The sequence below is a fragment of the Berghia stephanieae genome, chromosome 9 (assembly GCF_034508935.2).
Source record: "Berghia stephanieae isolate SIO BIC M18660-M18661 chromosome 9, UCSD_Bste_1.3, whole genome shotgun sequence".
Classification (NCBI taxonomy): Eukaryota; Metazoa; Mollusca; class Gastropoda; order Nudibranchia; family Aeolidiidae; genus Berghia; species Berghia stephanieae.
Window position 1 is genome coordinate 21,752,945 of NC_088368.1, and position 13,174 is coordinate 21,766,118.

The 13,174-nt window shown below is 36.1% G+C and overlaps 2 protein-coding genes across 4 annotated transcripts in view; one reads left to right on the forward strand and one right to left on the reverse strand.

The window, feature by feature from the left end:
• The window catches only part of LOC144979854 (salivary peroxidase/catechol oxidase-like), a 34,646-nt gene extending 29,454 nt beyond the window's left edge, over window positions 1–5,192 (forward strand). For both annotated transcript variants that reach the window (XM_078927070.1, XM_078927069.1), the window contains 2 exons: window positions 1,762–1,867; window positions 4,417–5,192. In XM_078927070.1, the coding sequence (XP_078783196.1) occupies window positions 1,762–1,867; window positions 4,417–4,483 (173 nt within the window). In that variant the 3' untranslated portion in view covers window positions 4,484–5,192. The remainder of the gene's footprint in view (window positions 1–1,761; window positions 1,868–4,416) is intronic.
• Window positions 5,193–7,106: 1,914 nt separating this feature from the next.
• The window catches only part of LOC144979853 (anaphase-promoting complex subunit 5-like), a 35,513-nt gene continuing 29,445 nt past the window's right edge, over window positions 7,107–13,174 (reverse strand). For both annotated transcript variants that reach the window (XM_078927067.1, XM_078927068.1), the window contains exons 18-20: window positions 11,582–11,729; window positions 10,059–10,227; window positions 7,107–7,522 (exon numbers count right to left, since the gene is read on the reverse strand). In XM_078927067.1, coding sequence (XP_078783193.1) covers window positions 7,311–7,522; window positions 10,059–10,227; window positions 11,582–11,729 — 529 coding nt within the window. In that variant the 3' untranslated portion in view covers window positions 7,107–7,310. The remainder of the gene's footprint in view (window positions 7,523–10,058; window positions 10,228–11,581; window positions 11,730–13,174) is intronic.

Sequence of the window (13,174 nt, forward strand, 5' to 3'; positions counted from 1 at the left end):
GTCTTTGTCTTGGGCTGGGATTGGTTGGTTTATTAGTCCTGACCCTTGCCGAAGTCCTTGGCTGAGCTGAGAGGGAAACAGTCAGTATTAGTTTTGGGAGATAATTTTTCCCCTTGTAAATGGTCTCTGTTATGTTTTCGTTTTGGGTATATTCTGTAAACATTTGATTGTATTCATTTTAGTGGGATCCTGTGCTGGATTAGTACTACAGTCATAGCGGCGGGTGGTTGGATGGGAGCATCACCCTTGAATCATATACCTATGATGTTCGCATGGGTGTACGATCCGATAGTGATGTCGTTTCTTCTTCTCTTTACTAGCCTATCCTGCTTCTTTGGTTTGTGATTGTATTTTTGACAGGGGATATTTTTTTTCTGTAAATCTTCTGCCTGTTTGTTCTTGGTTATTTATAATTTAGCTTATGATATCTTTAGGTTATGATTTTGATTTACATTTGTACTATGTATTTTTGTTAGATTGCTTGTTTTTTTTTTGTTTCAGCGGTCTCTCATATAACCTCAATTGTGTTGGAAGAGACCTAAAGCAACAAACAAACAAACAAACAAACAGTCATAGCGTGCTTTTGGAATCTCTGAACCCTATTTGAACCAGTCCCCTTTCTCTTTCTTTTGAGTTCCTTTACTTGTAATTCTGGAAGTTTTTCACTATCCGATTTTCTTCCTTTTAACTGAGTGTGTCGCAAGTGCCGTAAAACCATTAAAAACAAGCACTTTGTACGCTTCAAAAGTTTCATTTTAAACAGCACTAGTCGCCTGCTATGCCAGAAACACAATCACATCCTGGTAAAGAGGAGTAATCTTCTTTGTGAATTGCCATAGCCAAAAACTTAAAACTTGTTTAAATTTTGCGACTGTTGTCAATCTCTTAGTCATTAATCATAATTATATCGTTTATTTACAAGACAAGGCAATTTACCACTGATCTATCAAACCACAATATTCATTGTCTAAAGACAAAGGAGAAATTCTTAATAGCATGTAGGCTATTAACAATCTGACTCTGGTGTCTCCCATTACTGGCAAAGGAAAACCCAACATCAAAAACATAAAACTGCCATTTTGCTGAAGGTCTAACCCAAGCATTGTTTTACTGTTTGAAATCTAGGAATCATATAGTTATTTGACACTATATAAAGAGGTAAAAGGGGAAAGACAAAAGATTTTTGCACTTTGGAGTTCCAGTCGTGTCTTGTTCCCAATCACTAAATGAGCTTGCAAGGGCATTTTGAGAATAAAACTCGGATTACAAAACGGAAAAATGCTAGAAATCCTATATTATTCCATCACTCTGTATAAACGTATTCTTTTATTCCTTTGTATTTATTAAACTCGTTATATTTTTATCGTGCAATAATACATACTCGCATAAAAATAACTCCCTCATATACATCAGGTTCAAAAACATTTTTTTTCAAATTGTCTCATCTCCTTTATTATAGATCGTATGCACTTGGCTAAGAAGCTCATAACATTGCCATCCGGAAGTATAACGGACCAACACACAAAGCTGTGTGTATCCATGGACGTTTATAGTCAGGTTAATACAGTTCAGTGAGCATTACTCATAAACGCGGATGGCAAAAAACAATAACAAAGACCTGATTGACGTCATCTTCGAACTATCTATAAATAATTTTGAGACTTGAGAATTTGACAGCGCAATTCATTTTTGTTAATGTTTTGCGTTACTACCCTTTATGGAGATGGTGGAATAATGTGTTCTGTTTTACTTCTACTACAGAGCAACTGAACGAGATCAAATCCCAGACATTGGCCACAGTACTTTGTGCCACCACCGGTGTCAGACAACTGCAGAGAAATCTCATGTTTGCCCACAGACCATTCAAGTAAGTTGATTTATTCTACTTTCAGTCTGTATTCTCTCTAGTCTTTGATGATTAACAAAACCTAGCGTCAACCGTATTAGGGAGCGTTCACATATTACGTCATCAGCTAGGGGGGGAGGGGGGGGTCTACCAAATGTTGACATGTGTTGACATGGGGGAGGGCGGGGGGGGGGGGTCAGACCCAAGATGATGTCATCAAAACATAGGCAAATTAGGCCTATTTTATTAAATGCAAGAGCTTCAAAAATGGCATTCCAAATAAATTAGCAAAAAGGCAATAATGGAAGATTTGGAAGCCTTTTCAAAGTTTGTTCCCTTCAAAACAGCTAAAGATAAATTGATATGATGAGTATTGCCCATCTCTCAAGAAACAAGATGGGAAAGGGGTATCACTTCTCAAAAGGCGAACTTGCCCTAAATGTTCATTGTATCACTCCTCGATCACAGCAATGAAAGACCATTCACGAAAATGCGGCATACAAGAAGAACAGCAAATGGGAGAAAGTGATGACGATGAAGATGAAATTGATGATACTATTTATAGTACATTGCCAGAGGTCCAAGGCAGAAACATTTTTGAATCAATTAATTTTATGTTTGGAAATTGAAACAGAAATTCATTCCACTAAAAGACGAATATGTTATAAAATAATTTGCCTCCTATACTATTTTAAATTACACTTTCTGAAATTTTTTAATAGCACCTGCACCAATTACCCTAATTTAAATAATATTTGTTAGATTTTATCTTTGCAAATTTAAATTTTATGTCCCCATTGTATCGTAAAACATAAATTATCAACAGTTTCTGAAATTAATAAAAATGTCTGAATGTGTTTTATCAAACGTTGATAATCAATGTTTATGGTTTGAAAAATGAATAATAAATATTGTGAAATTAAAGTTATCTTTTAGTTTTTATTAAATTAGATGACGTCATCATCTGTTGGGGGAGGGGGGGGGGGTCAGGTCAATGATGACAAGTGATGACTTGGGGGAGGGGGGGGGTCTAAAAAGGGCAAATTTTTGATGACGTAATATGTGAACGCTCCCTTATCTGAATACTTCCACTTCCAGTCTGTATTCTATCTAGACTTTGATGATTAACAAAACCTAGCGTCAACCGTATTATCTGAATACTTCCAGTCTGTATTCTATCTTGTCTTTGATGATTAACAAAACCTAGCGTCAACCGTATTATCTGAATACTTCCAGTCTGTATTCTATCTTGTCTTTGATGATTAACAAAACCTAGCGTCAACCGTATTATCTGAATACTTTCAGTCTGTATTCTATCTAGTCTTTGATGATTAACAAAACCTAGCGTCAACCGTATTATCTGAATACTTCCACTTCCAGTCTGTATTCTATCTAGTCTTTGATGATTAACAAAACCTAGCGTCAACCGTATTATCTGAATACTTCCAGTCTGTATTCTATCTAGTCTTTGATGATTAACTCATTCAATCCTAGAGATTTTTGCTACTTTTCAAAACTGGAAAAAATGTATTAAAATGAGCATGTACATAGATAGTTTGATTCAACTACCTACCATTAACATGTAAAAACTAAAAACATTAGCTTTGATACTACGCCTATATTTTGTCTCAGAAAAATGTAATAAATAGGCATGGGGTAAAAGTAACCCGGGTAAACTACGGATATAGTCAGTGTTAAGGTTGAGTGAGTTAACGAAACCTAGTTTTCTGAATATTGATCAAAGACACTTACCTTACTGGTTCCTAGAGTCTTGTAGCAGAGAAGTATTTTCGCAATACAAATGTGCATGTTATCATTATCCATTATTATGATTATCATTATGATTTTTATCATCATCATCATCCTCATCATGATTATTATTATTATGATTATTTATTATTATTATTATTATTATTATTAATATTATAATTATTATTATTGTTATCATCATCATTATGATCATTACCATCTTTTTATTGTGTTGTTGTTGTACACATTAATGTTCTGGCAATCAGAAAAATACCAAATGGTTTTTATATTATTATTAGGCCTGAAATAAATATTACTACACAAGTAAGCTAAACACGTAAACGTGACTTTTTCTTGGTTTTTGTTTGTGTTTTGTGTGTTCTTTTTTTTTTGTTTTTGTTTTTTTTTTATACCGGTAACGTTTTTATCCAATTTAGGTAAGGGTCTCAAATTCTAGAATTTTAGTTATATGTATTAGTTATAATAGAGACAGTAGCAGACCTGCCAACCTGAAATGTAAAAAAATCGTAGTTTTCAGAGAAAAGAAAGAAGTCACTATAATTAACTTTACAAATATTTTACATTTATCAGTATTAAATATGTCTTCAAAACCCTGAATAGATGCTTTGTGGCATCAAAGTTTTCTTTATATCACATTGTAATGAATCAAAAACGTCTATTTCTATTGTTGAAGCCAAAAATTCGTATTTTTATGATTTTTTCGTAGTAGTTGACAGGTCTGCAGTAGTATAGCTGAAATGTGTTTTACAATAATGATGTGTATCTAATCCATTTGCATCTCGTTTCCATTCCATCCTCAGAAATCCAATGATGAAATGTCATCGTGCCCCGCGTATCGATCTGGCTCGTTGGGCTGAGGTGCGCTGATTCTGGCAAGACACTGTTGCCGTTTTCTCAGCATCATGATTCCATCACTGTACCAATATCATGAATTAGTATTAGTTACCTCAATAGCAGTTGTGGGATCAGTGAATTCATAACTTACTTGAAACACAGATGGAATACTTAGGGGAGTGAGAGAAAAATGTAGGGAGTCGAAAAAAAGGGGGGGGGGGGTTTGAAAGAAACGATTGATGTTTAATTTCGGAGTGTGTGGAATTTTTATTATAATTGCTACTACTACTACTATTATCATAATAACTATTACTACCATTACTAATACATCTACAACAACTACTACTAACACTTCTACTACACTACTTCTGCGACTCCTACTACTATTACTACCATTACTAATACATCAACTACTATTACTTCAACTCTACTACTACTACCACTATTATTATACTTCTAATTACTGCTAATAATATTACAACTACTATTACTACTGTCCTACTTCTACTACTACACTACTTCTGCGACTCCTACTACTACTAAATTTATTACTATTACTACCATTACTAATACATCAACTACTATTACTTCAACTCTACTACTACTCCTACTACCACTATTATTATACTTCTAATTACTGCTAATAATATTACAACTACTATTACTACTGTCCTACTTCTACTACGACTACTACTACTACCACCATTATTACTATTATTACTACTAACACTACTACTACTACCACTATTACTTCTACTACTATTACTACTACCACTACAACTACCACAACTCCTCCTCCTCATTTATTATTATTATTATCATCGTCATCATTATTACATTTGTCTTAATATTGCTATTATCAAATCCAAATTGTCTGCACTTGTAAGCCTTCCTTCAATGAAAGGTATTTTATGGTGGAGGAGAAAACAACAGAAGTTTGTGTTTAGATATTTAATTAACAATTTTAGGGAATAACAGTAACAGCCGTCAATGGATAAAAAAAAGCAGTTTGCACTGCTGGACTGTCTCAAAACTTATTTTTCATTTTAGCAAAAACCTTTTACTTCCAAAAATCAATGGATTAACCAGTTAAGGCAACACTCTGGAAAAACATGGAATAAAAATTTGGCCAGAAAACTCGTCCTTCAAATATCTCTGTGGAAGTCCTAGGTTTGAGAGTATTTGCCAAGATTAGGGCCATTTAAATCAATCGATATTGGAAGGACGAGTTTTATGGCCAAATTTTTAAATATGAGTTTTTTTCCAAGAATATGGCAAATAACTGGTTAATATTACCGTCAACTAGACTGACTTTGCCTCTCAGGGTGTGACTTTGTCTCGACCAATTTGGAGCATTTTGAGTATTCGCAGACTTGTTGCTGTTATGTTCTTTATTAGAGGACTTAGAAATAACCGTTATTAATCTAAATCTAATCGAATTTGTCCAAATCTATGAAGGCAAAGTCACCCCTAAAGGCAAAGTGACCCCTGAAGGCAAAGTGACCCCAGTTCACGGTACCTCCCAACTTGTTTTTAAAAACAAACTGAAATAAGTATAGAAGTTCATAACATTGCCACCCGGAAGTATAACGGACCAACACACAAAACTGTGTGTAACCATGAACTTTTATAGTCAGGTTAATACACTTTAGTAAGAATCACTCACAAACGCTGATGGCAAAATATAATAACAAAGGCTTGAATGACGTCATCTTCGTTCTATCTATATGTAGTCCAATATACAGAGGAATCCTGATAATACAACACTGCCAGATAGTAAGACTGGTTGACTTTACATCCATTATCAATAGAACACAGATAAGAATAGAAAATTTGGAGTCAACAAGACGAGTGACTTCAAACAGAAGTTGACTTTAACCCTCTCCTTACCAGCTATAGATAGTTCGAAGATGACGTCACTCAGGTCTTTGTTATTGGTTTTTGCCATCTGCGTTTATGAGTAATGCTCACTGAACTGTATTAATCTGACTATAAAAGTTCATGGATACACACAGTTTTGTGTGTTGGTCCGTTATACTTCTGGATGGCAATGTTATGAGCCAAGCGCATACTATCTATAGGAAACTCGTCACATTCCTTACGATTCAACCAACATTTTTCTTATTCAAATTTCTTTTGTACATCATAAAATTTAAAGAAAATTAACAGGGTCTTGTAGCACATGTTTTGCTAAAGAAATTATGTATTGCAAAAATTTTACTGCTATTTATGTCTGAGTGATAAAACATCTATTTTGTGTTAGTTGGATGTGAAGTTTTGGGGAAAATCTTGAAAATGGCTGGTAAGGACCGTAGCCATGTTATGTTATAGTTATAGCCTGACACTGAAATCCAAAAGGACTGGCAGTTTGACATCATTATTTGGTTTTTGCACCACCTAGTGAGTTGTCGTTAGTAGAGCTCATGGAAACAAGTTATTTCACTGGTTGAACTATTGAATACAACTCGCGATTTGTTTTCTTTTCTGGCCAAAGACTGGCATTTTGACGTCATTTTTTGGTCAGTATCGGGCCATAACTTTACGTAAGGAGAGGGTTAAGAGTGTTTCTACTCTATGCAGAGTCCACTGTAGTCCATTGACCACAAGGAAACCATAAAATCTAACTATCAGAATAAAATTGCTATATTCCCAAACCGATTGATATTGTTTGTTTATTCATATTCTCTCTCCCCTCTCTACCTCCCCTCTCTACACACACACTCTCTCTCTCTCTCTCTCCACACACTCTCTCTCTACACTCTCTACACACACTCTCTCTCCCTCTCTACACTCTCCCTCCCTCCCTCTCTCTTTCTGAATCTCTCTCTCCCTCTCTCCATTCTCATTTATGTAGTATATTCTATAGAGCCGATATAGCAGACGATGTCAGGGTGGGGTAGAGTTGATCCAGCTTGTTGAATTGGTGAGCACACTTATTCCTGGCGTCCGTGTTCCCCATCCTGTGGTGCAGCAGGGCCTGATAGTGCAGACTGTCCTTCTCTCTGTGATGAGCCTCCACAGAATGGAATAGCTGTGTCGCAGTGGTCACCAGTTCTAAGGCACACTCCAGCTCTGGTTTGTTTTGTTTTTTAAAAAAGAAATAATAATAATAATAGATCTTTATTGTCCAGAAATATGGCAATTTGTCATATAGTTACACTTGTTATAACGTTATATGATACCCAACTATAACATTGAACAGATATTTCACTCCTACTTATTTTCTTAAATAAATAGAAATAAGTTAACAATAAAAACAGTAAATAAATACAATTTAACCTCAGCATAACAGTGATGGTGGGACTAGCCCAAACCTGCCTTCTGCTACGAAAAATTCCTAGAATTACATTTTGGCTCCAATTTCAGATCCCCATGGGGAAAACAAAGTCATTAAAAATTGATAATGAAAGTGGATGCCAGACTACATCATTTTAAGGCTTTGAAGTTTATTTCATCATTCTGAGGGTAAATTATAGATCTCTAAAGTTAGCTACAGCGACTTCTATTTTTAATCTCCTAAAAAGTACGCATTAAAATTTTTTTAAGTAGGCAGGTCTGGACTAGCCTAAAATTAAAATCCCTGTTAAAAGCGAATCCGATTATAACGGAATTTCAAGTGAAACAACCCAAATGACCTACGAGGGCTCTTTCAGAAATAACCAAAAAATGCCCATTGCTCAGCAACCAGTGGAGATTTTTTAATTCTGTAAACGACATGATATTCTTTATTTCCTTACGGATATTCCCAGAAATTATGAAGTGCATCATTTTGCACAATGAATTTCTAGACGATTTTAAAGATGGCGGCCACCTTGAAACTTGGTCAAAGGAGGAAATCAGAGCTGTCATACGTTTTTTGAACGCCAAAAGTCTGAATCCTACCGAAATTCATAAAGAACTTCAGAGTGTATATGGTGAGCATGTTAAAAGCCGTACACAAGTCTATCACTGGTGTAATTTGTTTGAAGCCGGCCATTCCGACTTGACAGACAGGGAAGGGAGAGGGCGTTCGATAACTGCGACGTCAGAAGACAATGTGAAGCGAGTTGATGAGCTTATTCGTCAAGACAGGAGGTTGAAACTTCATGAAATCGCAAGCAGTCTTGAAATTTCGGAAACTTCTGCCCATAGAATTGTATTTGATGAACTTGGCTACATAAAAGTCAGGGCAAGATGGGTTCCTAAGCAATTGACAGACAATCATAAAGAACAAAGATTGGACATCTGCAGGGAACTTTTGAGAAGAAGCAAGAGCTCACGCAGGGTTCACGGGCATACTGCCAACGCCGGCGGAGACTTTCTAGGGTACGATGTGACTTTTCTTGACAGCATAGTCACCGGTGATGAGACTTGGTTGCACCATTGCACCCCAGAAACAAAGCAAGATTCGATGACATGGAAACATCCATCCTCCCCTGTCGCGAAGAAATTCAAAGTCATGCGCTCAGCAAAGAAAATAATGGGAACTGTTTTCTGGGACAGTCGTGGTGTTATTCTGTTCGAAACAATCAATGCTGCAAGGTACTGCCAAACTCTTGACAAGCTTAGGGAGCCCATTCGCAGAAAGCGCCCAGGGCAGTTGACCAACGGGGTCATTTTGCAACACAACGCTACACCCCACACAGCACGAGTGACGCAAGGTTGGCTAGAGAAATATGGATGGGAGATTTTGCCACACCCACCACACAGTCCAGACCTCGCACCATCTGATTATCACCTCTTTGGGCCACTGAAACGTGAGCTGGCAGGAAAGCGCTTTGATGTCGATGAAGAGCTTGTTGACCATGTGCGGAAATGGCTACAAAACCTTGACGGAAATTTCTTCCGAGAGGGTATCTATTCCATGGTGCGGCGTTGGCAGAAGTGTGTCGACAGACTTGGCTGTTACATAGAGAAATGAAGGACGAGTCAAGGTATGAACACGTGCAAGAATTTTGTTGATAGCATAAAAAACGCTGATTTTACAGGCATTTTTCGGTTAATTATGAAAGAGCACTCGTATTTCACTATTTTTAAAATTATTTGTAGCATCCCTTGGTATGAAAATACCCACCTAAAAGGGAAGGTGAACGCATCTCTCCTTTTGCCTTCAGTAAATCTTTTGTTTTGTTTTGGCTTTTTAAAAAATTATATGAGTGGGAACAAGATGGTTTTAGGCGATGTCCCCCACATCAAAAACTAGAAACTCTAAAGTGGGCTTCATCACCCCAGTTATAATCAATACGATTCAATAGTCTGATGTCACGCCACCCAGCAACAGTGGCCATCTTGGTTCTAAACAAAGAAAATCATTACTTTATATTTTTCATGCTGGCTAGAACTTTTCATATGTCTTGTGATCAGAATGTGTAAAAGTCAAAACATGATCAAATGTATGTGGTTTTTTTTCCTCTGGATACCCTTTATGCTCGCCAGAGAAATATTCCATAAGGGCGTCCGCCATTGTCCGATAGTTTAGAGCCAGTGTTACTAAGTTACCATGCGTCATTAGGAAGGAAGTGACGTTACGACTGTTGAAGAGTATTAGGCTCTAAAAATCCCCTGTATTTACCCATGTGTAACGGGTCAGGATATATCAGGGGACCTGGTCATTTCTGCGATGACCTACCTTTACTTCTAGCAGTGTCATCTTTGACATTCTTGACGGCAGCCGCCACCCGACATTTGGCGTAGGCAAACAAGGTCCTAGCCTTGTCGTAGGATGAGGCATTGCTGTAGATTTTGATGAGCTGGGACTCGATCTGGCCGATGCCTTGCTCTGGAAGCTGGAGGTATAGCTGGGGATGTGAGAATAAATATATAATATGTATAAATATTGTATTTATATGGTGCCTCGCATCTATGTATCTTATACCCAAGTAACCGACCAACACAACAAATGAATTCATGAAAGCATATAATAAGCTACATATAGAAACAATTTCCTTAATTTATGATGATAATGATAATGATGGCATTAATTAATAATACAGTAAAACCAGTGAAACAAACATTGTCTAACCCGAATAACTAACTAAACCGAAAAGAAATCATTTTTTCCTCTTTATTTTTGTCAATTAGGTATCGATAAACCAAAAGCCACTATGCTCAAACTATCTTTAAACCGAAAAGAAATTGCTGAATAGCTGAATATCCTAAGATAACCGAACAAAATTCCTGTTACAACTATCATCACCCAATGGGTTCTCTTGAATCCATTCAACACCCCTCACACACCTTCGCTGAAATCCTCTCCACCTCATCAACTCACCCCCTTCCCCCTGCCCACACTAATCCACAACGAATTATTATTCCTCTCAGTGGCCTCTCTAACTTCCACTTCCCAACCAACCCACCCACACCAGTCCAATCTTACTTGATGGTGAGAATACAATGTGCTGGTTGATAGCAGTAATGTTGTAAGTCTAGAGTTATAACACCAATGCTCTCTTTGGCACCGACTACCATATACATACACACAAAACACCCCCCCCCCTCCCCCAACACACACACACACACACACTCACACACACTACACTATTTCAAACACAAAGTCACACAGTTGAAGAATTTAATGTGACACATTGTGTGTGACAATGGGATGAATGATAGCAGTGGAATAATAATACCCATAGAAAATCATGATAACTTTTTGAGGAATGACTACACTGAAATATGTTTAAACCAAAATAGAATACCAAGTCCCTTGAATTTCGTTTAACTGGTTTTTACTGTAATTAATAATAATAACAATAAGAAGAGGATAGAAATAATAATAATAATACTACCAATAATAATAATAATAATAATAATAGTAATAATAATAATATAATAATAATAATAATAATAATAATAATAATAATAATAATAATAATAATAATAATAATAATATAATAAGGATGATGATGATGATAATAATAACAATGGAAAGAGGGTATAATAGGAAGAATTTAAAAATTCTTATTGTTACAATCCCTTGTCCTCAAAATAAAGAAACTAATTCCTCCTAATAATATATTTATTTACAAAAAAAAAAAAAAAAAAAAGCCAACAAAAAAATAAAAGAAGGGCTGAGTAAAACTTTTATACACGGAAATCTCAAACAAACAGGCCCAGTTCCAACTTGTCCAAGATTTCCGTGCTGCACTGTACCTGTATAAACCCTAGATAGACAGTAGCCATGGCCGTGTAGAGTTCTAGGTGATACTTCTTTGCCTTGGCGACGCACTGGGTGATGTGTAGCAAGGCTGAGCTATGGTTGCCTGTGGCCATCAGTAAATCTGACAATTCAAGCAACACTCTGGCGGATTAAAATAAAAATGTGTAAACATATTATATGGGTAATAACTAATAAAGAAAAGCAAAAATAACAAAACAAGAACAAAACAAACCCCAAAACAAAACAAAAAATAATAATAAATTTAAAAATAAATAAATAAATAAAAAACCTCATTTGAAGGCTACTGTAAAGAGTTTTTAGCACGTTTAGTAGATAATGTGCTGTATAAAAATGCTCAGATTTTATTGTTGTCAAACGCCAATTCTAAAAAGACATAAGATGAGAAATACAAGCTTTGAAAATCATACTTATTTCTATGATTAAATACAACCATGCTTATACTGAAATTATGACATTAGGTCATAATAAGAGGTTATACCGTTGTATTAGAGATAATTTTTTTCCAACAGAGACAACGCTGTTAACGACCAGGTACTCATTTTACACCTGATTACGGTGAGAAAATGTAAGTAAAGAGCCTTTTCCAAGGATTCAACTATGCGCCGAGCAAGACTCGAACCCAGGACTTTCTGATCTGAAAACGAGTGTCATACCACTAGACCACATTGCCGCACAATTTAGTGGATACTGCTCTATGTAAATGGTGTATTCAAATCATGGCGAAAATACCTAATAAATAGAGATGCCAAAATGAGTCGATAAAATGGAGATAAAGATAAAGGGAGTAAATCTGATTCATGAATAAACAACACAAAACAAACGACGTTTTGACCCTTGGCCTTTATCAAGTAAACACATAATCTAATATAAATATATATGTATTCTGTGTTTACTTGATAAAGACCAAGGGCCATAACGTTTGTTTTGTGTTGTTCGTTCATGAGTCAGATTTACTCCCTTTACCTCTATCTCTAAAATACCAGCAAGGTAACAGAAGACAGTATACTGTACTGTTTCTTTTTAAGGGCAACACATTAAAAGTCATATCAGCACCAGAAAAAAAAAAGGAAGAAAATGGGATAGCAAAAAAATTCTAAGAATTACAATTAAAGCACCCAAGAAAATGTAGAACAAAGAGGAATGGTACAAATAGGGAACAGATGTAGATTCCAAGAGCATACCATCAATGTACTTAGTTTGTGATAACCTAAAAGTCTCATCTAGACACCAGCACAGAATCCCACTCAGAGAGGAACACACTCAAATATTTACAAGATATCTTCAAAACAAAACCATCATTATATAACAGAAAGATAATCTACAAGGAGAAAAATGTCATCTCCCAAAACTTAAAATATACATTTGACTGTTTCCCTCTCAGCCAAGGAATCCGGCAAGGTCCAGGATAAAACCAAGTAATCCCATTCCAAAACAAAGCAGAACAACTCAGAAAAGAAATAAAGGGGAAGAGAAGACCCAGCGTGACCTCCTGCCCACCATGGGAGGTGAAAAGACTCCACCCAGTGTAGTTTATTGGATTTGGCACTAATTGGTCAATCTGGTGC